General features: G+C 54.2%; 1 protein-coding gene across 4 annotated transcripts in view; it reads left to right on the top strand.

Annotated features, from left to right (window-relative positions):
• Positions 1 to 7291: 7291 nt before the first annotated feature.
• Positions 7292 to 27164, top strand: part of ACOT11 (acyl-CoA thioesterase 11) — a 46880-nt gene continuing 27007 nt past the window's right edge. The window contains exon 1 of one of the 4 annotated variants that reach the window (XM_045477517.1): positions 7292 to 7478. In XM_045477517.1, the coding sequence (XP_045333473.1) occupies positions 7446 to 7478 (33 nt within the window). In that variant the 5' untranslated portion in view covers positions 7292 to 7445. Of the gene's footprint in view, positions 7479 to 13931; positions 14022 to 19776; positions 19900 to 27164 lie in introns of those variants that run through there. The other 3 variants (XM_045477518.1, XM_045477515.1, XM_045477516.1) reach the window with 3 other exon arrangements.

The following is a 27164-nucleotide window of genomic DNA, read 5'->3' on the forward strand; positions in this document are numbered from 1 at the left end:
TTTAGATAACCTGCATTCACCATTTGATTATAAAGAGTGTCACATTAAAATCAAACCATGGTTTATGCCAGCCCAGATCCATCCTGCCAGTGTGGGAATTCTCCTTCCCTGTAAAGTCCAGTCCTGTATGTTTCTGGGTGTCCCCGCATGTGTCTTAGTGCACTCAAAAAGCGATCTCAGATGCTATTTGCTGTTGCTGACACCAGCCAAGCTGAGTCTCCTGCATTAATGTTGCTAGCGGAGCCAGAGATAGGCCCATGTCACTTGTCCGTGTGACCATGTCGCACGTGCCAAGCCCCAGGCGTGGGTTGCCCAGCAATCCAGCCATGCGACTCTTGCACCCTTAGGGGGCTCTGAGAACATGGCCAAAGCAAAGTAATTGAGAAAATGCCCCATCTTGTGTCATGGTCAGAGGTCCCCACAGGAGAGTTGCGTGGGCCCCAGGGGTGGCAGGATGATAGCTCTCTTTGTTGCACACTGTTCTTTTCTCCAGGGAGGGGCAGGGACGGGAGGAGTTCAAGTACCAGCCTCTGTGAGGTGTCCGCCATGATTGACTCTCCACCCCTCCCATCCTGGTGTGGAAGCCACTTCCATTGCCAGACTCCTCCTCCCAAGATCTGGTGTCTTTCAGGAAGCACCATCATCCTCTGTCAGGTCCTGATGAGCGTGTATTGCAAACGTGAAAACCGATGGAGACTTTTCCAGGCAGCAACTTATGCCCATGACCATATCATATATTTCATGTCACATCATATTACACTCTATAAACATAACATATGCAGATGCACTCGGAGAGGGGGGAGGGGGGTCTCCACCTCCCCGGTTGGCAGGTCCACATTTTTCAGCTCTAGTCTGGTTGGAAGCACATGCCTTGAAATACTATGATTCTCTCTGAGCGGAGCGATCATGGATGGCATTCATTTTCTTTGTTCTTTTCTGAACTGTCCATTTAGATTTTTTTCTATCAATACTCATTAGGGCAAAACAGTGTGTCTGGCTCAGAGAAGCTGGGTCCCAGCACCCAGCTCAGTGTTTGGCACATAGTAGGTGCTCAGTAAAGGTGTGACTGAATAGCAGGTATTACGTTTCTGGACTCTGAGGGGCTGACTTAGCAAGAACAGGCAGCGGCTTTTGCGCCCTGGCGCCTGTCCTGCTCCACGTGGACACTGCCAGGTCCGGCGCCCACGTTTCCGCTTCTGCCCGGCGCCCTGGGACTGACGCCTGGCGGGGCGGGGTGTCTGGCGCCGGCTCGGTGCCCTGGCCCTCTGCGATCGCTGCTGCCGCTGCAGCCCGGGGCCGCCCCACCCGTACCGGGGAGGGGAGGGGACCAGAGTCGTCGGGAACTCGCCCAGGCGCCCCCGCCCGCCCGTCTTTTACCCGCTGCTTCCTGTGCCTCCCGCAGCCTCTCCTAGCCTCCCCCATCAGGCTCCGCTTTGGGACCTCGCATGCCCGGTTCTGAGCCTCTCCCCGCGGAGCTGCTTCCCCCGAAGTTCCCAGCAGGCTCCCCCCGCCTCCGCCCTGCAAGCAGTTGGGTCTAGAGGGTCCCACCACTTGGGTAAGACCCCCCCCCCCCGCGCCCCTCCCCTGCCTCCCTGCCTGGGAAAGACTGCACTCCCTAGGATCCCCCTGCTGCTGGTTTCTCCTTAGCCCCAGCACACGCTCTAGGCAGATCTGCCTCTACCCCAGGACTGGGCTCCAGACAAGCCTTTTGGTGCCTGATACACCCTTGCTTGGGCAGGCTGGTCCTGGGATTTGAGCTGAGCTGGGCGGGCCTCTCACCAGGATGGGGGAGGCTGGCCTTGGGAAGGGCCTGTGGACTCACACTCCAGAGGGTGCAGCCGATGCTGACTCACTTAGATCTGGGGTGGGTGGGGGAGCCCTAGCCCTTGTTGTGAGTAACCTCCGGCACAAGGGTCCAGTGTGAGGCTGGCTGGGCCCAGGAGTGCGTTCTGGCCCCAGCAGATGGAGGTGCTGAGAGTGGGGCAGGAAGGGCATGTTTGAGCCCACTGGTCAGGATGGAGTTTAGGATTGGCTGGACAGGTTCAGGACTCTGTTCATGCATCCCTAATCTGGCCTCCATGGCTTGTTGGCAACCCCCCTCCCCGCCCCCCTCCCGCCCATCTCTACCACCTGTGTCTTCTCTCCTCTGCACTGTTGAACTGGCTTCCCACTGCTTTCTTTGCCCAGTTTCTCCACAGAGGGCTGTAGTTCTGAGGGGCCCTGGCCTTGGAGGAATGTTGATGTCACCTCTACTTCCTGTATCACCGCCTCCTTGCTTTGTTCCTTCCTCCTGTCCCCCTTCTATTTATCTCAAAACTTCCTTTATTCTGCCATGCCAAGCCGAAGGGGCCCCCAGAAGGAACTGGAGTCTTTAGACTGGAGAATAGGAGAGAATGACATTCCTGCACTCATTCATTCTTTCATCCATTTATTCATTCATTCATTTGATCGTTCATGTACACGTGTGTTTATTCCCATTCATTCACTCACACATTCCCTTGTTTTTCACATTCAATTATTCCTTCATTCTTGGGACACTTATACTGAGCATCTACTATGTTCGAGGCCCTGAGTGTTTGGTGGGGGCAGGATACTCTGATGAATCAACTCCATCCCTGATGTCAGCCATTCAAGGTCAAGAAGGAGAAATTAGCACAAGCCCAACTTAAGAGAAAAAGCAGTATGAGAGAGAGATAAAGGGCTGTGAAGTGTGTGCGTGTGTGTTTGTGTGTGTGGAGAGGGTACTGAGAAGGAGGATGGAATTTTCACTTAGGAGGAGCTCAGAAGACTTCCTGGAGGTGGTGCCATTTAAGCCAGGCTTGATGGGGGCCAGGGTTGGGATGTAGAGCTATCAGAGGGCATCAGGGAACAGCAGGAACAAAGGCAACCCCAGGTGTGTGAGGGGACAGTTGGGAGCTCTTTTCATGGCTTGAGACTATTAGAAGAAATAAGTCTGGATGGGGAGGCCAGGGCCCGGTAGAGGACAGGACATGTGCTCCCATCTCTCTGCCCTCTGTCAGGCCAGGGAAGCAGCCGCGTTCTGGGTGACCCAGAGCCACGATCATGGGGTACTAGCAAGATCCTTGTGGCTATTAGAGTTCTTTGATTGTTCAGCAGTCTTAGACGGAGTGAACCCTTCAATCTTGGATGTAGGTAAGTGGAGCCTGGGGTAGTAGATGTGTGTTTGGAGCAGGAGAGAGCTCTAGGTTCTAGCCCATGGAGGGGTTCAGCTAGGGGAGTTCTGAAAGTGAGAGTTGGAGTGGATGATGTCAGAGGTCCCCAGAGAGTCTGTGGTCCTATCTGGAAAGGCAGAAGAGGGAATTCCTGGGAGTTTGTTTATGTATTCATTCATTCATTCCCTCCTTTGACCCTATATCACTTCTTGACTGACTTCCTCCCTCCCCCCTTCTTTCCTTCCTTCCTTCTTTCCTTCCTTCCTTCCTTCCTTCCTTCCTTCCTTCCTTCCTTCCTTCCTTCCTTCTTTCCTTCCTTCCTTTTTTCCTTCCTTCCTTCCTTCCTTCCTTCCTTCCTTCCTTCCTTCCTTCCTTCCTTCCTATCAGTACTAAACTCTTGTTCTGGACAGACCCTGTGCTGAGGACTCAGGTGACTCAGATCAATTCCCTGTCCGTGTGAGTTCCCAGTCTCATGGGAGAGACAGACCCGTGCCAGAAAGTGACAACCCAGTAACACTGTGGCATATAAATGGAGGTGACTCCACTGTGTTTTGTCACCGAGTGGGGTGGTACAGCTGAAGAATTAATGCAGACATTTGTCTTCTAGCCAGGAAGGCCCCATCTGTGGGGCCAGATGAAGGATGTCACGTGGGAAAAGAAGTGTTTGTGGCGGAAAATACTCAGGGTTCTTGGAGCTTGAAAAGCAGGCTTTCCCTAGACATGGGAGTCCCCAGAGGCACACTTAAGGACCACACCTTTGGGCCATGGGCACCGCAAGCTCATTCCACACCAGAAATGAGCCTGCAAGATTTGAGAACCTCTAGAGAAGTCCTTGGTCAGCATAAGCTGTAGGCGGTTGTGTGGAGTGGTGGTTACACTTGTGGGCTCTAGACTTAGATCAAAGTTCAGATCCTTAGGCTACTCTTATCAAGTGCATGCCTTGGGACAAATGACGCTTTGCCTCCGGTTTTCCTCTGTAGGAGAATGATAATCATAGTACCTTCCTCCTAGGATGAGTCCTGAAGGTGGTAACCTCTATGACGTGCTTGCCCAGGGTGTGTGAGGAGAGCTATGACGATGGCAGTGATGATAAGAGTGATGTACAGTCAAGAGCTGTCCCACAATCTCTGGGTCTCATCCACCCCAGCTGGAAAATGGGAGGGCTGGCCCAGCTCACTGGCTCTCAAAGTATAGTCCCTGGACCAGTAGCGTCAGTATCACTTGGGATCTTATTAGAAATGCAAATTCGGGGCATCTGGGTGGCTCAGTTGGTCAAGCATCTGACTTCGGCTCAGGTCATGATCTCACCGTTCGTGAGTTCGAGCCCTGTGTCAGGCTCTGTGCTGACAGCGTGGAGCCTGGACCCTCTTCCAGTTCTGTGTCTCCCTCTCTCTGCCCCTCCCCTGCTTGTTCTCTCTCTCTCTCTCTCTCTCTCTCTCAAAAATAAACATTAAGCACAATAATAAAATAAAGAAATGCAAATTCTTGGGCTCTCCTGGAGCTTTACAGGAGATGTGGCCCAGCAATCTGAATTTTATTTAAAAAATTTTTTTAATGTTTATTTATTTTAGAGAGAGAGAGTGCGCACTAGCGAATGAGGAGGGAAGGGGCAGAGAGAGAGGGAGACACAGAATCCGAAGCAGGCTCCAGGCTCTGAGCTGTCAGCACAGAGCCCGACGTGGGGCTCGAACTCACTGACCATGGGATCACGACCTGAGCCCAAGTTGGACGCTTAACCAACTGAGCCACCCGGGCGCTCCGCAGTCGGAATTTTAAAAAGCCCTTCACATGATTCTGCTGCAGGCTGAAGTTTGGGGACCACCGACCTCACTATCACTTAAGACCTCTTCTGTATCCACTTTTCCAGGACTGTGATTCATCTAAGCACGTGGCATGTTTCCTATGTTTAGGGCCCTGGTCTGGGGGCTGATGGGAGAGGGCACAGAGATGAGTAAGATATGGTGTCAGCCCTGAGGGGGCTCCCGAGTGAGTTGGGAAGGGGAGGCAGATCCCTATGGAAATATTCATTGAAGTAACGGACCGGACAGAACTGCCAGAGAGACACGAGTCAGTTCCATAATAAAGAGCAGAGAGGAGAGAGACCTTTCTCTTTCTCTGCAGAGAGCTCTGGTTCTCTGTTGCTTGTTCCTGACAGTATACTGATTCAACCTTGCTGGAGTGCCTCTCATAAGTCTTACTGAAGTCTCTTGTATTTTGTGCCTTGCTGTGGGGTGGGGTGGGGTGGTTAGGGCTGGTGATTCTAGACAACTTCTCGCAGACTTTGGGTAGTTCACTTTTCATCCCCGGCTTCAGTGTATCCCTCTGTAAGGTGGGGGGACCAGACTGAGTCCAGTGAGTCTGGGACATTATGGACTGCTGAGGAGGGGGCAGGCTGGGGATCAGAACCTCTCCGGGTTTCCATTCCCTCATCTGCACAGCGGGGCCCTGAATTGCCCTGGCTGCCTGCCTGGATCCAGTGAGATGAGCTTTCCCTTCTCTGGGCTGTTTTTCTTACCAGTCGAGGGAGGTCTCATGATTCCTATCCTGTTCACTTCACGTGGCTTTTAGCATGTGGAACATGTTCTTCATTCTCAGAGCTTCTTGAAGCCCCAGCCCTGTTGCCTGGCATTCAAGGTCCTCCTCGACAGATTCCCAGCTTTTTTTTTTTTCCTGCAAGATGAGAATCCTTACTGCCTATTACTGCATCCTGTTCTGTTCCTGTTAGGCCTTCTATCTCATCCCTCTTCTCAGCCTATCCAAACCCATTCAGTCGTCAGGCCAGAGAGCACCACCTCCTCCAGGAAGCCTCCTAGATTGCCCCAGCCCTCCGTGCCCTCCTTGGACCATCTTGCTGTCTTTTAAGGTGTGACTTTAATTTCTCACTTGGTGACACTGGACTGCTGGGTCTGTTATTTCAGGGGAAGCCTTGAGCTCACAGGGGTGGACATTAAAGCCCTTGACTCCTAGAGCAGGGAGGCCCAGAGACAGGAGGGAACTTGTTGGCAGTCACACGGCACATTAGTGAGAGAACCAGGCCCAGAACCCAGGTGTCTTAGGCCCGGGGGCGGGGGTAGGGGGGGCGGTGGAGATATCATTAGGTGTGTGGGGAATGAGCTAGAGGCAGTGAAGGGCAGAGGCCTTAGATCCGGCTGACCTGCGTTCCAACGTGGCTTTGTACTCAATAGCCGTGCCACCTGGGGCGTGTCACCTACCCTCCCCAAGGGACCTTCCGGTGGGGTTGGAATGAGGACCGGCACCAGGCCTGGCGCACAGTCGGTGCTTGGTTATTGTGAGGTGCTCATTATTACTCCCGATCCATCCGTCCACCGCAGCTCCTCTGCCTGGCTCTCGCGTACCTTCTTCTCTTAACCACCGAGGACTTTATTTTATGGCCCCGTCGTGAAAAGTCCAATGTCGGCGTCAAGCCCTCCTCGTTAAGCCTCTTGCAGAAGTGAGAGGGAGAAGGGAAAATCTGGGTGGTCTCTAAGTTGGTAGTGGCTACGGAGGGCCCTGGGGCGGGTGCCCAGGGGGGCTGAAGCCTGTGAAGCTAATGAGGTGAGATTTAGCAGATGCCACTTTAAGAAAAGTCGCATTGCTCATTGTAAGGAAACGAGGGGGTGTGCCCTGTCCCTGGCCAGTAGCTGCACTGGGCTGCACTTGGGGGCAGCACTCCCAAGGGTGAAGAGTCCTAGCAGGTGGGGCTGGTGTCTCTCTGGGAGGCTGCTGGCAGTTCCCTGGCCTCCTGCCACCTTCCAGCCTGACCCCTTGTGGACAGATGGAAACCTGGTGACCATTTGGCCAAGCTAACTGGCTGGGGACGGGAAGGTGGGAACTCCGGCGCCCTAGGAAGGACCCTGGAGCCGAGAGACCCCCTGAGAAGGATGTCAGGGGCTGGAAGTGGGCTGGAAGCGACCAAGTCTGGCTGTGGCTGGAAGCGAAGTGCAAGTCCGGCTAGGTGCCCAGTGGGCGGGCACAGGGCCCCCTGACATGGCTGGGGCCCAGTTGGCAGCCTGTCTCCTTCCTCTCCACCAGGCGGGCACAGGAGCCTTGGGAGGGGGTGCTCTGGGAGGAGGGGGGCAGAGGGCAGTGTGAGGACGGGCAGGACTCAATGATAACAGCTGGGCTCAGGAGGGGCGGGAGCTCCGGAGGAGGAGCAGGAGGAGAGGCCGACAGGCTTCATTTGGAGCCAGAGCCTGGCTGTTGCTCAGGTTACCAGTGTCTCTCTCAGAGGGTGCGACCAACGGTGTGACCAGCTGGTGGGGTCTCGCCGCAATGATCCAGAATGTCGGAAATCACCTGCGAAGGGTATGGAGGGCGGTGGGCTGGGGGCTGATCGGAGGCAAAGGAGAGGGGGCTGGAGGTTGCGGGGGTGGGGGTGGTCCCGAGAGAAGATCGAAGTTTCCAGTTTAAGTCAGAAGTTCTATGGCTTCTCTCTCATTTTCCACGGACCACTTTCCAGCTCTCTTTGAAGGAGGAATGGCAGAACTCCTGGGCTGGTTTATTAGAAGCAACAATCCCCAAACCAGCCCCAGGGGCCGTTAGCTCCCCCGAGGGCTGGCTGTGTCTGTGCCGGACGCTGTCTGCGTCTGGAATTCTATTCTGGGGGTGTGGGTTTCTCCCAGCGGAGTCCTGTGCGTGTGTCTGCTGCACATCTGAGCTCCGTGGCTGTGTGTCGCGCTGGAGTTCAGGGCTCGAAGGCCTTGACGCTGAGAGATGTTACAGGGCTGGGGAGGGGGTGTGTGAGTGGGCGAGGGTGTGGCAGGACCAAGCCCGGGGTTCTCAGGGACAATAACCTCTTTCAGAGAGCAAGCTTAGGACCAGGCGTGGGCTGTTGGAAAGGCGTTCTGCAAGGTGTCCTGGCAAGACCACGTTTCCCTGGAATGTCTTAACGAGGACTTTGGAGCTGAGATTAGATACTGAGGCATGGGACAGACCCAAGTGTTCATCACCACCTGGCGGGATCCTTTGATCTGGTGAAATGACTGGCAGGGGTTGTGCTGAGCATAGAGTGGGTATCCTCTGAGGATGTTTTCAGGAATGCCTTTTGTGAAAGGGGCAGGGGTGAATACGTCTCTTACTTATCCCCTCCCTCCGTCTGCATGACGGCCGCTCACCTCAGACCTCGGCACCCTCACCACCCAGGACGCCTTCTGCCTACTTCCCCGATTCCACAGCCGGCCCCTCCAATCGCCCTCCACTGGAGGGATGCTTCTAACAGGGACACGTGATTATTGCCCACCTGCTCAGCCGGCTGCCTTCAGTACAACGTTCACATTCCTTACCTGCTACCAAAGGATCTTGGTAATCTGCTTCTGCCTGCCTCTCCCCCTTCATCCTTCCTTCCCCACCCCTGTGCATTCAGCGTGGTGGCCATACTGAACTGCTTCCCACTGCCTCAGTTGACCACGTTTGTTCTCCTCTCTGTGCTGTGGTCTGTACTCTGCTTTTTGCTCGGGTGGCCCCCAGCTTCTTTCTGCCCCCTGGAAAATTCCTTCTGGGCCCTCAGATCTCAGCTTAGATGCTGTCTCCTCTAGAAAGCCTTCCTAGATTTCTCAGGGCACAGGGAGCCTTTGTGTTAGTGCCCATCTCTCCCACCAGCCAGTGAGTTCCATGAGGCTGCTCTTGGTGTGCCCGGCAGAGGGCTGAGCACGGTCAGGGTCCCGGACAATGCCTAACGAATGAATGGGCACAGGCAGCTTCTCAGTGAGGCCAAGGGTGGGATCTGAGAAGCAAGGTCCCATCTCCTGAGCACGGGGCAGAGAGCGTTTTCCAGGCGAGGCTATGTCTTGGGTGCTTCATGACTTTTTTCCCATTGATCCCCATCAATAACTGGGGAGAAGGCAGTGGAGAAGGGATGTATCATCATCACCGTTTTACAGAGATAACAGTATCGTAGTAGCAAATCTGTATATAGTGCTGGCCACACTGGGCACAATACCAAATGCTTTGTATATATTAATTCATTCAGTTTTCTGCGAGGTAGGTACAGGTATCATCCCCATATCCCAGATGAGGAAACTGAGGCTCAGAGGGGTTGAGGACTTGCCCAGGCTCAGGATCACACTGGCAGGAGGTGGCAGAGCTGGGATTTGAACTCAGGCAATCTGGCTCCAGAATCTGAGCTCTTAGGGAGCCCGAGGCTCAGCCCAGCAAAAGCCCAGAGTGAGATTCCAGCCCACACATTCCGAGTCTGAGCCCAGGCAGCCTTTTGCTTCCCCAATACTCTTCTGCCCGCTCTCCTGAGCCGGGGAGTGGAGGTAAGTATGGGGGTGGAATTGGGCTCATGAGGTGGCATGGGGGACCTCGTGCCGGCTGAGAACACTCAAGCCTTGATTGCCACCTGTGGACCATCTCCTGCACGCAGATCTGGTTTTTCCTGAATTCTCTTAGTTCCCTGGGAAATATAGGACGGTTTGGGATGATTTTCTGGGTTGTTACCAAAGCTGTTTTTAATGAAAAGCAAGCAAATCAAAAAACCCACTGGGGACATAGAAAGCCAGGTTGACTGGGAACAGAAGGGAGGCCTCAAATAACCCGTAAGCTTTGCCTCACAGGCTTTGGGGGCCCTTGTCAGTATCCTGTGACACTACAGACACGGGCGTTTTGGAGTTAGGTGGTTCTGGCTCTTACCTGCCACTGGGTACCCAGCGAGCTCTCGAAACGCGTGGATGAATGAATGAATGAGGCAGTGAGTCTGCTGCCCAGCTTGGGGAGCAGGGTGTGAGAAAGGAACGCTGCTTGCCTGTCGGGTGGTGCCGGGAAGGTCCTCCTGTCCTGTCTCAGTCCTTGCCTCTCTGAGTGGAGACCCTCTCCTTCCCCATCAGACTGTACTGGGGACTGAGTCCCGCGCTCCTGGTCTGGCAGGGATCCGCTGGAGCCCTAGTGGGAAACTGGGAACCTCTGCTCAGCCTGCGTTCTAGCCCGGTCAAGGTCACCTCCCGGGAACTTTATTTACTCTGGGGAAGGTGATGGGGCTGTTTATCCCAGCTCCTCTGAGGAGCCCTGCACCCTGATAGTGTTGCCAACAGGGTGGTGGCAGATCAGAAAGAGCCACGGGTACCTGCGCAGATGCTCGTGTGTCCACCAACCTACACGCTGCTCCCAAGCCCTGGCAGTGATCCCACTGCTTCACCTTGAACCTGAGGACAGCTGGAGGTTCTCTTCCCCGGCCCAGCCAGCCCCCCAGCCTCACTGAGGGTCTAGTTCAGGGTATGAGGAGGTTTTAGGCACAATGCTTGGCCACCCCTGGATTAGAATCCTTTCTTCACCCCATGGCTCCCCATCTCTGGTTGTTCTCTGAGGTTCCCAGCCTTGACATCCTGGGGTTCAGGGCTTTGGTGAAGGGCTTGTGTACCATCTTGAGGTTGGTCCTGACAGTGAAAGGCAGGGGCCTGTCTGCCTGGAGGACCCCGCTGCGTGGTGAAGAGGGGAGACCCGCAGGAATAAAATGACATGCCTGTTGTATGGTATGAGGGCAGAAGCTACCGAACGGATGAGTGACTATGAAAGCTCAGAAGGGCGCTGTTGTGCCCGGAAGGCTTCCTGGAAGAAGAGGCAAGACTCAGACACTTAGTCTGAGCCTGTTCAGGAGCCCCACGCGAGCCCTGGTCTCAGCCATGGACAGACACCCTTAGCGGTTGGAGTCTGGAGGGCTCTTCTTCATCCTTCAACACCCAGCTCAGCCATCGTTTCCCCTTCCAGTCTGCATCCTGCCTGCTTCCAGAATTAATGGCGTCTCCTCAGGATACTGTGCTGATTACAGTTGTTGCCTCCACAGGATTAGCACGTGGCAGGTACTGAGTACTCTGTGATGAACCCAGGCTGCTGTGTGGAGACACAGTGAGAAAGTGTCGAGTCGTCTGCCTGGGGTTACACGGCTCTTAAGTGGCACTGCTGAGATTAAGCCCAGATTGTTGGAGAACTGGGAGCTGGGCAAGAATAACGAGAGAGGTTCAGGGGAGGGCTCTCTGAGCTGGCGACAACGAGGCAGAAACCTAGCAGTTGAGGAGATGGCCAGAGGAAGAGCTGGAAGAGCATTCCGGGCAGAGGGAACAGCATTCAGTTAGTTGCAGGCTCCGTGGTGTGAGGGGGCTCGGCGCATCTGAGCTACCGAGTGGAGGCCGGTGTGGCTTGGACAGGAGTGAGCGTGGAAGGGACTGGGGTAAGGGTGTGATGTGCTACAGGCTGGGGGTCCGGCCCTTATAGGCAGGGTTTGGGGTTTGGAGTGCTGGCAGTCGTATCGTCCTGCCCGCTAGCCTGTGTGGTCCTTGGGGACGTGCTGGTCCCAGACTTAGTGCCAAGGTACATAGTCCCTGCACACTGTGCTCAGAGAAGCTCAGAGACCTAGGGAAACACATCATCATGGCTCCTCTCTGGCCAGCGCCATGAAGGTCCTAGCCACCTTCCCATCCATACCCTGACCACCCACAATAGGAAGGTGGCCATAGGCCTGGCACGCTGGTATAGACAAGACACGGAGAAGGGAGATGCTGTACCTGGGCTCGTACGGCTGGCGCGAGACTTGGCATCCCTACCTGCCAGGCCGAGACACCCCTCTTCCAGCCCCTCTCCTGGCCAGGGCGACATCTGGAAACTCTGTGCGTCCAGAAAGTGGCCTCACTGTCACACTCAGACCCACCCCATCACAGCCCAGCTTCATGCACTGGCAAATGCAGATTTGGGGCTGATCACCTGCCCCCACCTCACACACACCAGGGTCTGGGGACCTGTGTCTGGTCCAGGCCAGGCCAAGTATCGCCAACATGTCTGGACAGCTGCTCACGAGTCTGGAGAGCTCACTTTAGGGACACTGACTGTCTTCACCCTGTAGGCCTTCACTTCCTCATCCGTGAACCAGGTCTGTTCCTGTCGATCTTGCTAGATCATTGGCAAGATTAAAGAGTTGGGAGGAGTGCGGAGCTTGGCACACAACTGGCCGTGGTAAACGTTGGTCCTTCTCTTTTCATCTCTACTGGACTTCAGTTCCCTTAGTGTTTCAAAGCCAGGGTCAGTTGGCTGGATGAGGTGGTAAAAACTAACTCGTTGTTGGGTACCTGCCACGTGTCAGACACAGTTAAACGTCTCAGTAGCTCTGCTGGGCTAGTGGTATTCGTCTGGTGTGACATATAAGAAGACCAAGGCTCTAGCCCTGAGCCACTCGGAGCTAGTTAGAGAATTCAAAGTCTTGTCTGAGCCCAAGTTACAGCTGGGCAGGGGCCCGGGTGCCATGGCTGTTCTCCTTGTCCTGGGCTGACCTGGCCGAGCGGAGAAACTGACACCTCTGCCTCGTGCCTGCCCTGTCCTGTGTCTCCAGGGACAGATGGTGCTGTCGGCTGGGTGCTCTGCCAGCTCCCCTGGCCGCAGACCTGCGACCTCCTGCCATTCTCCAGGAGCAGGCTCCTTGTGTGCGGGAGGTGGCATCAGGGCAGTGATGGAAAGGACCAGAGCCTGGCACTTTGGGGACACTGGGATGAGTCAGACTGGACCTGTCCTTAGGTGCCCGCAGGCCGATGGGGAGACAGAGGGAGGGACACACCACTGATGACAGCAGAGCGTGGCCAGGCTGTGACAGAGGGAAGCCCAGAGGTGGCCCTTTACCAGCCGAGGGGGGCAGGGCAGGCTCCCTGGGGGAAGTGATGGGTTAGCATGGCCTTGGGGGCCTTTTCAGGTCAGGAAGCCCGGTCCAGGCAGAGGCATCCGTGCGTGAGATGTGGGAAAGAACTTGTTCCATTAGCAATGGTGAGAGAATTTGGCAGTGAGCCCTTGAGGAGTCCCTCTCTGGCCCCCTTGCCCATGTGATACGTATATCCTGCCTGGGGGTTCCTTCAGTAATAATAATTTGCCCTCAGCACATCAGACATTAATTAATTAATGTCAGTAGACATGAAGCATGAAGCATCTCTTTTGGAGAGGTGGCTTTGGTGGTAAAAAAAAGCAAAAGCCCAGCTCCAGCACCGAGGGCAGAGTGCCCTTAGGCAAGTCCTTCAGACAGCCCGGGTCTCGGTTTCCTTTCTTATACAAGAGGGATAATCGTCCCTCAGAGTTTTGGCGAGGGTTACACGGTAGTATGGATACAAAGCCATTATATAATGTATATAAAGGCCTAGAACATGGCAGGTACTCAAAAAATTATCGTTGGGGAGGGTGGGGGAGAAGGGGAGATGTTGGTCAAAAGGTCCAAACTTTTTATAAGAGTAAGTTCTGGAGACCTCGTGCAGCGGCACGGGGACTACCGTTAACCATGTGTCACAGACTTGAAATCTGCTGAGAGAGTAAATGTCAAGCGTCCTTATCCGCAAGGGTGACTGTGAGGTGACATGTGTTAGCTTGATTGTGGTCCTCGTTTCACGGTGTATACGTGTATCACAGCATCACGTTGTGGGATCTAAATATATACAATTTGTATTTGTCCGTCACTGGGACACCAGGGAGCCATGGGACCTGGCCCCGAGTTCAAGGAGTCTCTTATCTTCTCCTGGGTGCACCCACTTCATAGACTGGGAAGCGCCGTGCATGCCTTGTCCTGTCTGGCTGTTCAGAAGCCCAGCGGGTCGGCCGCTGGCCGCAGCAGCTTCTCTGCTGTGGCCCCGAGAGGCCCATCCCTCCGGATGGGCTGCGCGCTGCCCGGGGTGGGGGTGGAGGGAGCGGTGGTGACGCTGAACCCTGGGCCTCTCCACTCCTTTTGGTGACCTCTAGAACAGGCTGCGATCTGCCCCCGGGGTGTGGCCCTGCCAGGTGTGGCCCATTCCCAAGCCCAGGAAGTAGTCAGAGGTCAGGAAGGGAGCGGCCCTTAGGCCTTCCTAAAGCAGCCTCAGGCTTCCAGCACTCTCCAGGGCTGAGCTGAACCAGGTGGGTCTCCATTTCCATTTGGTCCCTTAGGGAGGGTATGGAGAGACCCAGCTCCTGTCCTTCTCTGAGGATACTACACGCTGTGAACTGTGGGTGGGTGGGGGCGGGGACAGATAAGTGGTCTGGAGTCCCAAGACTCTGGCTGGTTCTGGGCTAGTGGCTAGCGGCTACTTCTTTCTTAGCGTTCATTTCCACGTCTGTGACTTGGGACGGTGGGGTAGTTGTGGTCCCGGTCACTCGAGGCTGCTTTGTGCCAAGCAGGTTAGCACCATGCTGGCCTCGACACAGAGGAGCCGAGTTTTAAGATTGAGGCTTTGGGGGCGGTGGGGGTCGTGGGGGAGGGGGGCTGGAGAGAGGAAGGGGCCCAAAGACTAAGTGAGTTTGGGGCAAGGAAAGGGGCAAGCCCAGCATTGCTCCCAGCACCCCCACTCCGCACCCCAGGGCCTCCTGGGACTCTGAGTTTACCTGATCCCCACCCATCTTGCTTAAGACTAAGAGAAGGTGTGTCTCATTGTGCAAACTGATTCTCAGCAAGGCAAACAGGAGACTGAGAGGGACTTCTGAGCCCGCTACGCCCTCTGGATGGGCCACTGTGAGGGTGATGATGGTGGTTGGGGTGCTGAGGTCCCTACAGCTCAGGGAGACGGACTGGTCAGAGACCACCCCACCTTCAGCTCTTTCTCCATATCACCCAAAAGGCAATCCATGGAATATCTCCAAAGTGCCAGGCTTTGTCTCGGAAGTCCCACGGGCTGTGTGACGTAATCTGCCTCCAGGGCTGGCCACCCCCCCTGCGGCACCCCTGCTGGGCTCTGGAGTCACAAGAACCCAAGCCACTCTCCCCTCTGCCTTTAAAAATTTTTTTAATGAAATGAAATTACGTTTATTTAAGATATTAACGTTTGGTGTCTTAAATGTTTGTTTGTTTATTTTGAGAGAGAGAAAGAGAGCGAGCGGGGGAGGGGCAGAGAGTGAAAGAGAGAATCCCAAGCAGGCTCTGTACTGTCAATGCCAATGTGGGGCTCGAACCCACAAACAGTGAGATCATGACCTAAGCTGAAACCAAGAGTCAGATGCTCAACCGGCTGAGCCACCCAGGTGCCCCTATTTTTTTATTTTATTGACAGCCCGCCAGTGGGAGGGAGGGGCAGAGAGAGGAGAGAGGAGAGAGAATCTTAAGCAGCCTCCACACTCAGTGCAGACAGAGTCTGATTCGGGGCTCCATCTCATGACCCTGGGATTATGACCTGAGCTGAAATCAAGAGTTGCTCGGTTGGTTAAGCATCTGACTCTTGGTTTCGGCTCAGGTCATGATCTCAGGGTTCATGAGTTTGAGCCCTGAGTTGGGCTCTGAGCTGGCAGCGTGAGCCTACTCGGGATTATCCCTCTCTCTCTCTCTCTCTCTCTCTGTCTCTCTGCCCTTCCCCTGCTTGTTCTCTTTCTCTCAAAATAAATAAATAAACTTAAAAAAAAAAAAAAAAGAGTTGGATGCTCAACGGACCAAGCCACCCAGGTGCCCCTCACCTCTGCCTTAAAAAAAAATTTTTTTTAATGTTTACTTATTTGAGAGAGAGTGAGTGAGTGACAGAGAGAGAGAGAGAGAGAGAGAGAGAGAGAGCAGGGAGGGGCAGATAGAGACTTGCATGTTCTACCCACAGAGCCAGCCAGGTTCCTCTCCCCTCTGCCTTTTACTGGCCATGTGTCCTTGGGTGGATCTTTCCATACTCCCCGAGTCTCCTTTTCCTCAACTATGAATGAGGACTCCTGCTTCAGAGCGGAGTGGAGATTCAAGGACCCACAAGGACTAGGCCTGGCACACAGTAGGGACACAATAGATGGCAGCCATAGATTTCTAAAATGGGATCTTCAAGCTCCTGAGAGGGCAATTCTTGGACAGCCTGTCTGTTAGCAGCTCATTGGCTCAGAGAAACCCCTCTCCTCCTGGCTGTGTCCCATCAGCATCCAGATGAGACCCCGGTACCTCCTAGCCTCTAAGCCAAACAAGATCCCTCCCCTCTACCCATGTCCCTCCCCTTCCAACTACTTTCTGGTTTCTTTGCTCCCCTGTCCTAGAAAAACCTCTGCAAGAGTTTTCTGTGGTCCCTGCTTCCACTTCTCTACCTCTCATCCTGTACCTAGTCCGTGACTCCTGTCCTCGCCCTCCCTCTGCCCCCTTATAGCTTCTCTGCTCACCTGCTCGGACAGCTCAGCATCCCGCACCAAGAGGCAGCCCCCCTGGAGACCCACCCTCTCCTGGTGTCTTTGCAGCTCACCCAGGGTCCCTGTGGTCCCCTCTGCACGCTGCTCCCTCCCACCGACTTCTAAATAGCTCTGTCCTTGCTCTCTCCTTGGATGATGTCTGTCCTACTTACTGTGGCTGTGTGGCAAACTACCCCCACACCTAGTGGCTTAAAACGAGACCCGTTTTATTGCATCTTGAGATTTTGTGGGTCAGGAATTTGGGCAGGGCTTGGCTGGGTGTTGGTGGAGGTTACTTGGTGGTATTCAGCTGGTGGACGGGCTGGCCTTGGGAATCCAAGATGGCATCACTGGTATCTGGTCCCGGGGTAGGAATGGCCAGAGGACTGGGCCTCGCTGAGACTGGCCACCCTGCTGTTCCTCTGGCAACCAAGCTTGTCCCTGTTCTTCCTTGGGATCTTTGCACCCTCTGTTCCCCTGCTTGGAACGCTGTGCCTCCAGAGCCTTGCATGATCGCTCTGGCTCGTCATTCATTCGGATCTGGGCCACGAAGCCTCCTTGAGTACCTAGCTCAAATTAGATCTCCTCATCCACTTCTTTCTGTCTTCATCTCATCCATTGTTTCTTTTAGTACTTTTTAGTCTCTAAAATGATCATGTTCCTTTGCTTGTTTATCATCTGTCCGTTAGAGAACATGTTTAAGGTTGTATTCCCAGCATCTTGAAGGGATGAATGGGAGTTTTAAAAAAGATTGATGTTGATCCGCAGCCAGAATTGGCCTCTTTCTAACCTTGTGCACCCGTTTGGTCTTGTGTGTGTGTGCGTGTGTGTGTGTGTGTGTGTGTGTGTGTGTTTAGATTTTATTTTTTAAGTAATCTCTATACCCAATGTGGGGCTCAAACTCATGACTCCAAGATCAAGAGTCACATGCTCTACCAGCTGAGCCAGCTGGGTGTCGCTGGTCTTAGTTTTGTATTTTACTGAGACCCTCCTGTCTTCTGACCTGGCCAGCCCTCAGATTTGTAGCCTGAAGCCCGTCACCAGGCCACATGTAATACAGCCTCCTTGCTGTCCCCCTCCTGCCTGCTTGTCCTCCCATGCCACCCCTCCCCTGGACTCCCCCTCCCAGGGCTGGGTCTCATCCTGCTGGAGGCTGCCTCCTTCCTGTCACAGAATCCCCTGCCCTAAACACATCCCCACCCTCCACCGTCACCACAGCAGAGGCCTTCAGCAGCAACTGTCACTGTTGTAGATGGATGAAATCGTGAGGACACGGCCATCAAGCTAGAGCCACCCCAGCAGCCACATAACTTAAAGAGCGACAGAAAAACTTAAATGCAGGCAGATACCATGAATCTCGTTCATTTCATCTGCTTGGTTTTATGTTTATATGTTACAGCCTTTTAGGTGGCCATCTGTGACTGGGTTTGTCTTCATTACAGCCATTTGGTCAAATGTTGAATGGACCAGACAAATGTGACACTCCATTGGAGATACCTCCAGGTTTAATTTAACACATTTCCACATTTTTATTGAGCATTTACAATGTTCTGGGTCTGTGCAAACGCAAAATGCACAGAATGTGTCTATTCCTGTGGCTTGAAGTAAATGGCTTAAGGTTATCCAGGGAGACTGAGGAGGGGCCAGGGTTCTAACAGCTTCTGTCCACTGGACCTTGCTCCGGCCCTCCCGCTAGCCCCTTGTTTGTTTCCTTCTCTCTGTCCCGCTCATTGTTTCCTCAACAAACCTTTCTTGAATTCCTCTGAGACAGTGTAGGGCATGTTGGGACAGGTATGAGAAGGCCATCTTGCAGCTGGAGAACTTGGGGTTGAGGGAAGGTTCTGGAGTGTGGTGAGTGCCTGGAGAGAACCATTGGTGCACCTGTTCAGCACAGCAGCCTCTGCCAGAGTCCAGGCCCAGCTCTGGGTCTCTACCCCTTCGGCCTGGCGACTCGGGGCCTTAGAAGCAGCCCCTTGAGGTTGGTGTTCCTTTGCTAGGCCTGTTCTGAGGCCTGGTTCATGCCTTGCCGGTGTAAGGAACGCGTCCATAGATAACGTCAGAGCTCTCAGCCACTCTGCTTAGGGATGGTTTCTTGAACACTTTAGGGAAGAAAACGTTGGTGTGCTGTGTGAAAGGTGGGCCCGGGGCAGGCAGGAGAACTGGGGAGCACCGGGGGGCTTCCTGCTGAGGGGTGGGAGAAGGGGCCCCACCTGCTGGGGAGGACAGGACCCTATCCCTCGCACGAGGGGCCCGCAGGGGCTGGAGAAGGAGCTGGGGCCTCAGAGGGGCCTTGGGCTGCCAGCTTCCTGGGCTGGGAAGTCCCAGCCCGGGGCCAGAATCCCTCCAGCAGGGCTGAGAGCAGCTGAGGCCTGAGGAATGTGTGCAGCAGGGGAGTTAGGAGGGGGTGCCTTCCTGCCTCTTTACTTCTCCCTCTGCTGAGTGCCTGTATCTGTCTCCTTGCTTCTCATTGCTGCTCTCTTCCCTCCCAGCCTCTGTGCTGTGACCCCGTGGTTTCCTATTCTCTCTCTCTCTCTTCCCACCTTTTCCTCCTTCTCTCTCTGTAATCTCTCTTCTCCCCACTTCTCCCTTCTGGCTCTTTCTCCCTCTCCCCTTTGCCATCCTGGAGGGGCTTGGGGTCAGGTGAAGGGGCTTGCTCGCAGGATCTTGGGTGCCTGTTGCCATGGTGACCAGAGGCCGGTCTGGTGGCAGTTTTGGCTCTCTGTCAGGGAGCACAGGCAGGGCTGTGATGAGGGGAGAGGCTGGGCTTTCTCTCATAGTCCCCACAGAGCCCACCTCACTGCCACGGGCTCCAGCATGGGGGTGTTGCCCGTGAATGTGGGTTTCTGGCTGGCTACTATCAGACTCATCTCTCCTGAAGGGCCACACAGTGGGGGCCGGTCGCGCTGGGGGTCAGATTGCCTGTGTTCAGATCCCTCCTACCTCCTTCCGGGGTTTACTGGAGGTAGGCGGAAGGGGGTAGCAAACAGCCCCAAGGTGGAGAGCGTCAGGGAAGCAGCAGTGAGTGGTGTGGGGGGCACAGAAGAGCTCCGACAGGCAGGCCCACTCCTCAGTGGAAGGGTGTATGTCAGAAAGGAGTGAGCCCCCCGTCTCTGGGAGTGAGCAAGCTCATGCTGGACCCCTGCCGAGACTTGCGGTAGCTGAGACTCTTGGACCCGAGAGAGGTAGTCTAGCCGACACCAAGTATCCTGAGATCTGAGGATTCAGAGTACAGTGTTCAGCTCTGAGAGCTTGCGGGTTCCTCACCGGTGGTGGCCACCTCCCTCCCTCACAGGCTGCTGGGCCTTGAGCATCCGTGGGACAAGTGCCTTGACCCCAGACAGTGCAGGGGGAACGGGTAGTGATTACCATCGCTGTTGCCTGCAGTGAGGGGAGGAGAGCGTGTGTGTGTGTGTGTGTGTGTGTGTGTGTGTGTGTGTGTGTGTGTGTCTGTCCTGGAAGGGCCCTCAACTGTGGCACAAACATGCGGGATGCAGCAGTAAGACGAGAGTGGCCGAGCAGCCTCGGCCTTTGAGTCAAACAGACTTGAGTTCCAGCCCCAACTCTTCCCTTACCGAGCCTCTATTTTCCCATCTGCAAGATGGAGAGAACAACAGTGGATAACAGAGCTGTGTGTGAAGATGAAATGAGATGGTGCATACAGCACAGTACCTGGCATATGGTAAATATTTAAAGAAGGTGGGAGGGGCTCCTGGGTGGCTCAGTCAGTTGAGCGTGGGTTTTCGGCTCAGGTCGTGATCTCCTGGTTTGTGGGTTCGAGTCCCGCGTCGGGCTCCGTGCTGACAGCTCGGAGCCTGGAGTCTGCTTTGGATTCTGTGTCACCCTCTCTCTCTGCCCCTCCCTGCTTGTGCTCTGTCTCTCTGTCTCTCAAAAATAAATCAACATTGAAAGAAATTTAAAAAAAAGACGGTGGGAGGGTGACTGCTCTCAGTCTCCTCTGCAATTTTATAAATGAGGAAGGTGGGGCCAGAGAAATGAAAAACTGTGCTCCCAGGCCATGGGTCCTTCGTCGGGGGGCACACTGCCAGGGCAGGGCCCAGACAGTACAGAGGGGTGGGCGTGAGGGTGCTTGCAGGGGGGCCACACGCAGCCAGTGCCTCGTCCTCCAGCTTCCACACAAGCTCCCTCAGTGTATCCCCTTGTTCCGTGCGACTTGCCATCTAGACCTTGGCTCCGGGAGGACGGGGCCCACTCCGGCAGGCCCCCCTCCGACTCACAGGAAGCGAACCACCACCATTTACCAAGCACCTGCCATCTGCTCCCTCCTTTCCACCTCAGGACAGGCTGCAAAGTACTCCTTTACAGAGAGGGAGGGGTGCGTGGGGGTGCCTTGCCCTTGAACCGGGAGGAGGGGAAGCAAGTTGCCTGGGGCCCCTGCGCTTCTGAGGGCAGGTCTGGGATTCACGTGTAATCTGCCCACCTCCGGAACCCACTGTCCCACGCTGTCTCCGCTCCCCATGGTTCCGTTTCCCCAAAGTGAGAAACCAAGGCCGCTGACAGCCAACTGCCCCCTCACATGTGCACAGCACCTCACAGTTAGCCGGGTGCCTTTGGTTTGGGGACCTCCCTTAATTCTCACGCTACTCTTGGATGCAGATGGGGTGGGGGTATTTGGTTTCTTTCTTCCCCCCAAGAAGGAAACAATTCCTCAATAGCTTACCCAAGGTCTGCCTGACTCTGAAGGCCTTTGGACAGAGAGCCGCCCATGCCTGTTTCCCCGTCCACACAAGCAAGCAGTTTGTAATCCATCTCCAAAGCCCTTCTCACCCTCACAGTGGACGAAGGGGCTGTGGTATAGATGGAGGCTAGAGGCCAGCACTCTGTGCTTCAGAGCTGGGGGACCTTGGGCAGGACTTGGGACTTCTCCAGGCTCGGGTCCCCTGTGTACCTTCCCAGGGACAATGCCTCAAATATGAGGTATGAATGGGAAAACATTCAGAAAATGCCCTCCTCACCCGTCTGGCCCCTGGCAGGCTTCTCAGTGGGACAGGGGGAGTTTTCAAGATGACCTGGCTGAGGGTAGGTGTCAGATTTCAGACAAGGTTATTTTTACCCTTGGGGGTGGAGGGAGGCAGGTGGTGTTTAGGCTCTCTGTTCTAGAATGGGGTGAGGGGGCAGGAGTGGGAGTGGGGTCTCTAGTGGGGAACCTCACCTGACCTCATGGCTGGCATTCTCCCTGGGGTGAGTGTCTACATGGGGTGACACTAGTGGCGGTTGGGGACCCACTGAACAAACTCATTCACTTGGTCCACAGTGAGCCAGGTGCTGTGCTGGGCCCTGTGGACTCTAGGAGGAGAAAGACAGGGCTCCTGCCTGTTGTGTCTTCTGGTCTAGGCCACCCAAATACTCCCACGGTGCACTGAATGTTGTTGGAGTAGAGAGTATTAGAGAGGGGAGGTACGTGGTGTCAGGATCATGAGAGTGGGGAAGAGGTGATGGACACGAAGGGTGAGTAGGTTTTGCAGAGGTGAAGAGCACTCTAGAGAGAGGGACCAGCATAAGCAAAGGCCCTGTGGTGGGAGGTGTGACAAGCCCCTCTGCGGGGCCTCATGGGCCTTGGTAAGGAGTTCTTCCTGTATGCCAAACCCTTCATGGTTAAAAAGAGTCTTGGAGACTGTCTAGTTAAATGTCCCACTTGACAGATGAGCAAACTGAGACCTAGACAGCTAATCATGAAACCTAACATTTTTACCATGCTAAACACTCTTGCTTCCAGTATCTTTTTTAAAAAAATGCATTTGACATTTTATATTTAATTTAAGTTAAATTAGCAGACTTCCCTATTATTTGTCTAAAATGGTTACTCTTAAGAGTTAAAAAATAATATTAATTTATCAAGGTGAAACACACATAATGTAATTAACCATTTTTTTTTTTTTTAAGTTTATTTATTTTTGGGACAGAGAGAGACAGAGCATGAACGGGGGAGGGGCAGAGAGAGAGGGAGACACAGAATCGGAAACAGGCTCCAGGCTCTGAGCCATCAGCCCAGAGCCCGACGCGGGGCTCGAACTCACGGACCGCGAGATCGTGACCTGGCTGAAGTCGGACGCTTAACCGACTGCGCCACCCAGGCGCCCCAACCATTTTCAAGTACAGTGCAGTGGAACTTAGTACACCCACTACCTCTATCTAGTTCCAACCTTTCCATCACTTCAAAGTGAAGCCCCTTAACTTTTAAGAAGTGTCTCCCCTTTCCTCCTGGGGACAGGAGGACCCTGGTGACCACCAATCTGCTTTCTGTCTCCATGGGCTTATCTGTACTGGGGAGTTCATATAAATGGAACCATTCACTGTGTGACCTTTTGCATCTGGCTTGTTTCACTTAGCATGATGCTTTGAAATTCATCCACGTTTTATGTATTGATCATTCCTTATGTATCGATCACAGCTGACTAATGCTGTGTTATATGGATATACCACAATTTGTCTATCCATTTATCCACTGACGGACATTTGGATGCTTTCCACCTCTTGGCTGTTATGAATAGTGCTGCTATGAACATGTGTGTATATGTATTTGTTTGAGGCCTTGTTTTCAGTGCCTTTGGGTATATACCTAGGAATGGAATGGCAAAGTTATATGGTGTTTCTATGCTCAGCTTTTTGAGGACCTGCCAAACCGTTTTCTATGGTGGGTCAAACATTTTATATTCCCCCCAGCAATGGGCAGGGGTTCTGTTTTTCTCCACATCCTTGCCAACACTTGTTATTGTCCATGATTTTGGTTATAGCCATTCTAGTGGGCTTACTGTCTTTTATAATCCTCACTATAACTTCAGGTTCTTTTATTATCCCCATTAGGCAGATGAGGAAACTGACACATGGAGAGGTAAAATAATTGTCCAAGGTCTTCTGGGGACGAGGAACTGATAAAAGTTCCATTGATGTTCAGTTTTGTCCCATGTCCCATGAAGCTCTACTTCTGGAAGGATGGGGCTACCCTGAGGAAAGCTTGTCCTTAGCTCAGAGTTTCAATTGTACCCCATACCCCACCTCCCTTCCTCGTCAGAGTGGGGGTGTAGGGCAGGATTAGAAGGTTGGTGGCCCTCCCGTCCCCCTCTTTCATACTGGGAGAGCATAAGAGCTGGCTGTCAGAAGAAGGGGGAAGCCCAGTGCCTGATCAGCCTGTGGACGGAGACTCAGGGTCCTGGCCTCTACTCTTTTTGGTCACTGACTGGTTGCATGTTTGTGAAAAATCGTGAAAAAATGTCAAGTGCCAACACAGCCTGTGGCCAGAGGCAGAATGAGGATGTTTGTAGAGGGCACTGGGGACCATTGTTTTATCCTATAGAATGAAGATATGATCTCACGTTATATGACAATCAGAAGCCGACGGGACAGCCCCCTGGTGTCCTCCTCCCGGCCCTGAAGCTGGTTTCGTGGATGGGAGCTCTCTGCTTTTAACTCTATGAGTTTGGTACCCACTGCTACCCCTTTTCGCCTTTTTATGTCTGCTGGGAATCTCAAGGTGAAATGCAATTCTCTCTGGCAGGATCTTTGTGCAAGTGGATTCCTAACATAGTCCTCTCTTCCCTTATTTGGTTCCGTAGCTTTGTTTGCATTTCAGCTCTGGGTGCCTGTGGGGTCTGTGTGCTGTGCCTGTGCAGGCTGCCTCAGAGCCTTTTTTGGGAGGAAGATGGGGGAATAGGCCCGAGGCGGAATTTAGGATGTTGACAAATGTCGCCGCTTTGCTAGTGGGAAACCTCCAGGAGGCCACCCTGTTTCTCTGAGAGGCTGGATTCCCGCTTTGTGAAGACAGGGTGTCTAGTTTGGATGGCTTCCTCACACTGCTCGGAGTGGCCTGGCTCAGACAATCAGGCCTTTCATGAGGCCTGGCCGGTGGCTCCTAGGGTGGGCCAAAGGCTGCTTCTCCCTGCCCCCCTGGGGCCTGCCTTCTGGTCCCCACCCCCTCAGGAAGTGGAGAGGGAGGAACATGGGCTTTGCAGTGTCCTACACAGGCCTGAATGTCTGTTCCGCTGTCACTGGCTTTTTGAATTCTCACCAAACCTCTCAAAGGGGCTAACAACCCCTCACAGGGTTGCCCTGATGTTCTGGTGAACTCAGATGAGAAAGTACTGGGTAAACAGTCAGTGTGAACTATGTTTGGGTCTCTCCCAGCTATGTTTCTGTGGAAAGCCCCAACTCAGCTTTATAATGCTAACAGTAAGTGCTCAATAAATGTTGGTCATAACGAGGGTGGGGGTGGGGGTGTGGTACGAGCCTTAAACACTTAATCTCGTTTCATTTCATCCCCACAATGACATACGTACCAATGAAGTGCATGTTATAATCCCATTCTTCCAGCCGAGGAAACTGAGGCCCACAGAGGTTGGGCAGCTTGCCCAAGGTCACATGAGTTAGTTGTGGAATCAGACTTGAACTCAGGCCAGACTGACCCCGGTGGCCTGTGTACTGTCTCGTGTCATGGTGGGTCGGTTGAGAGGTCACACAAGCCTGCTCTTCCCTGCCAGGATAGGTGGGTCTCCTCTGCTCTAGGCCTGTTCCAGATGGTTCCTGAAGGCACTAAGATCTCCCTCACTGGTCTTGTTTCCTGCCTCATCACTGTAAGTCACAACCTTCTCTGGGAGTTTTTCCCCGGTTTCCAGAGACTCCTTGGCCCCTCTCCCTCTGACTCCACCCACACAGGTACCTAGTACTTTCCTACCTGCTTCTTTTTGCCCTCCTGGTCCCATCCCCTGAGCCACTGTTGTTCTGTTCCCCCTTCGTGTCCTTTGTGCCCCTTAAACCATCCTGTCTTCACATCTCAGCTCTGGGACCGCCCTGTCACCAGCGTTTTCCTTCCTTTTCCTCTTCTGTAGGTTTTATTCGGCACCTGCTCTGTGGTAGGACTGAGTCTGTTCCTGTCCCAAGGGAATGCGTATCTGATGAGGGAGGTGGCTGTCAAAACAGTGACTACACAGTTTGGTTGGGGCTGTGATGGAGACAGATGAGGCTGTGGGGCCAGGGAGGCCCCAACTTTCTTTGCGGAAGAGGTGGTGGGGGCTTGACGAGGGAGGAGGAAGAGCTTACCCGGCACACAGGGCAGATAAAGGGATCCTAGGCAGAAGCAGCACCCACATGGTGGGGAAAGGAACTGGGTAAGAGTGGTGCTCTGAGGAATGGCATGTGGTCTAGACCTTGGGAGAGCAGCTGCTGGGGCCCTGGCAGGAGCTTTATCCTGAGAGCAGTAGGGAGCCATTGAGGAGTCTTGAGCAGGGGAGGTGTCTGGTCTGGCTTGCTCTTCAGAGAGGTCTGTGTGGTCCTAAGGGACAGAATGAAGTCCCACAGTATGTGGGGGATGGGGGTGGGTGCATGGGTGGGTGGGGCTGTAAAGCCAGACCTAGTTGTCCTGCAAGACAGGGTACAGAAAATTATGGTTGTCGTGTTGGTGGATTTGCTGTTTGGGAAGATCCTTCTGGTGCTTGTGGAAGCTAGAAGGAGGTGGAGAGACTGGAGGCCTGGGGACAGGCTGTGGAGACAGTCCAGTGAGCGGGCAGTGCCTAGCCAGGGCCTGAGCTGTCAGGGCAGAGGGGGAGCCTGAGAGTTTAGGGAAGGCAGGTCACTGGGACTTGGTACTTAGGAGAGAGAGGACATCGAGGTCGTCTGTTTGTGTGGGGTTGTTGTCAAATCGTCTAGAAGGAGCCCTGGCCCAGGGGGGCTCATCCTGGCTCCTCAGCTCTATGACCCTGGACCAGCCTGTCCCTCTGTGTGTGTCAGTCTCCTCAGCTGCGAAGGGATTGGGCAAAGTGGCCTCTCCTGCTCTGACGCAGCAGGTCTGTGACACGGGATGCCTCCTGTGGCCTGGGAGGAGGGACGCAGAGCCCATGGTGTAGCCAGCTGAGACCTAGTCTGGGATGACCAAATCTGGCCAGGTCTGCTGTGGTCTGGGCCAGCCGCAGGCACATCTGCCATCTGAGAGGGTACATCTCTGACCCCCGGGTGCCCTCTCCACCTTCGTAGCAGGCTCTGCCCTCCCTGTCAGCTGTCTTGGCTCAGCCTGCCTGGCTGCTGCAGTCCCTGACTCCATCCAGGGCCTCTGCTCTCCCGTGACTGGCCCTGGGAGGAGTGGCCTGGCTCTGGGGCCCCATTGGCCAGAGCTTGTCTGGGCTGCACACGCCCCTGTCACCCAGGCTGGCTGCCTGCCCACCTTGGGATAGGAGGAGGACCAGCCTGGCCTGCCATGGTGTGGGCAGACTGCCTTAGAGCCAAAGAAGGAGTTGGAGTCTGAGAGGCTGTGCCTGGGCCCGCCAGTGCTACTCTGTCCCTTCTACTCGTGCTCCAGCCCAGGGGCTCTGGGCCCCTCTCTTTGAAGAGACAGGGGGACAGCCACAGCAGGTCTTGGCCCTCAGTTTGCCTGGGAGCTCAGCCCTGCTCAGAAGATCACGCTGTTTCCTGTCTGACAGGGTGACAGGACTTCTCAGCTTCCATTTCAATGGAAATGTCAGCTGGACATGCTAGAACCCTGCGGGGTTAGAGTCCGGAATCCTGAAACCAGAACTGGGGGTACCTTAGGGATTGGCAATCTTCGCCTGCCTCTGCCTGCCCAGCGAGTCACAGATGAGGTTCAGAAGGGGAGGGGACTTAATCCGGAATCACATAGCATCAGAGGGACAGGGCTAGGATTTGAACTCAAGTCTGCCTCTGATCGTCCCCCCACAAACCTTTGGTGAGGGCCTACTGTGTGCCGGGACCTTCTAAGCGTAAGCACTAAGCAGGAGCTTCTCAAAGGGAATGGACCAATTTATCTTTGTTCTCTCAATGTTAGGTCCAGGGTAAAGGAGAAATGCTTGGTGAATGAATGAATGATTGAACAAGGCCAAGATCCTGCCTCCAGGCATGTACAGTTCAATGGGAGGGCAGGGACTCTTTTTCATAGAATAGGAAATAGGAGGCTGGTGGGAGTGGAGACCGAGCAGGTGAGAA

The sequence above is a fragment of the Leopardus geoffroyi genome, chromosome C1, assembly GCF_018350155.1.
Source record: "Leopardus geoffroyi isolate Oge1 chromosome C1, O.geoffroyi_Oge1_pat1.0, whole genome shotgun sequence".
Taxonomy (NCBI): Eukaryota; Metazoa; Chordata; class Mammalia; order Carnivora; family Felidae; genus Leopardus; species Leopardus geoffroyi.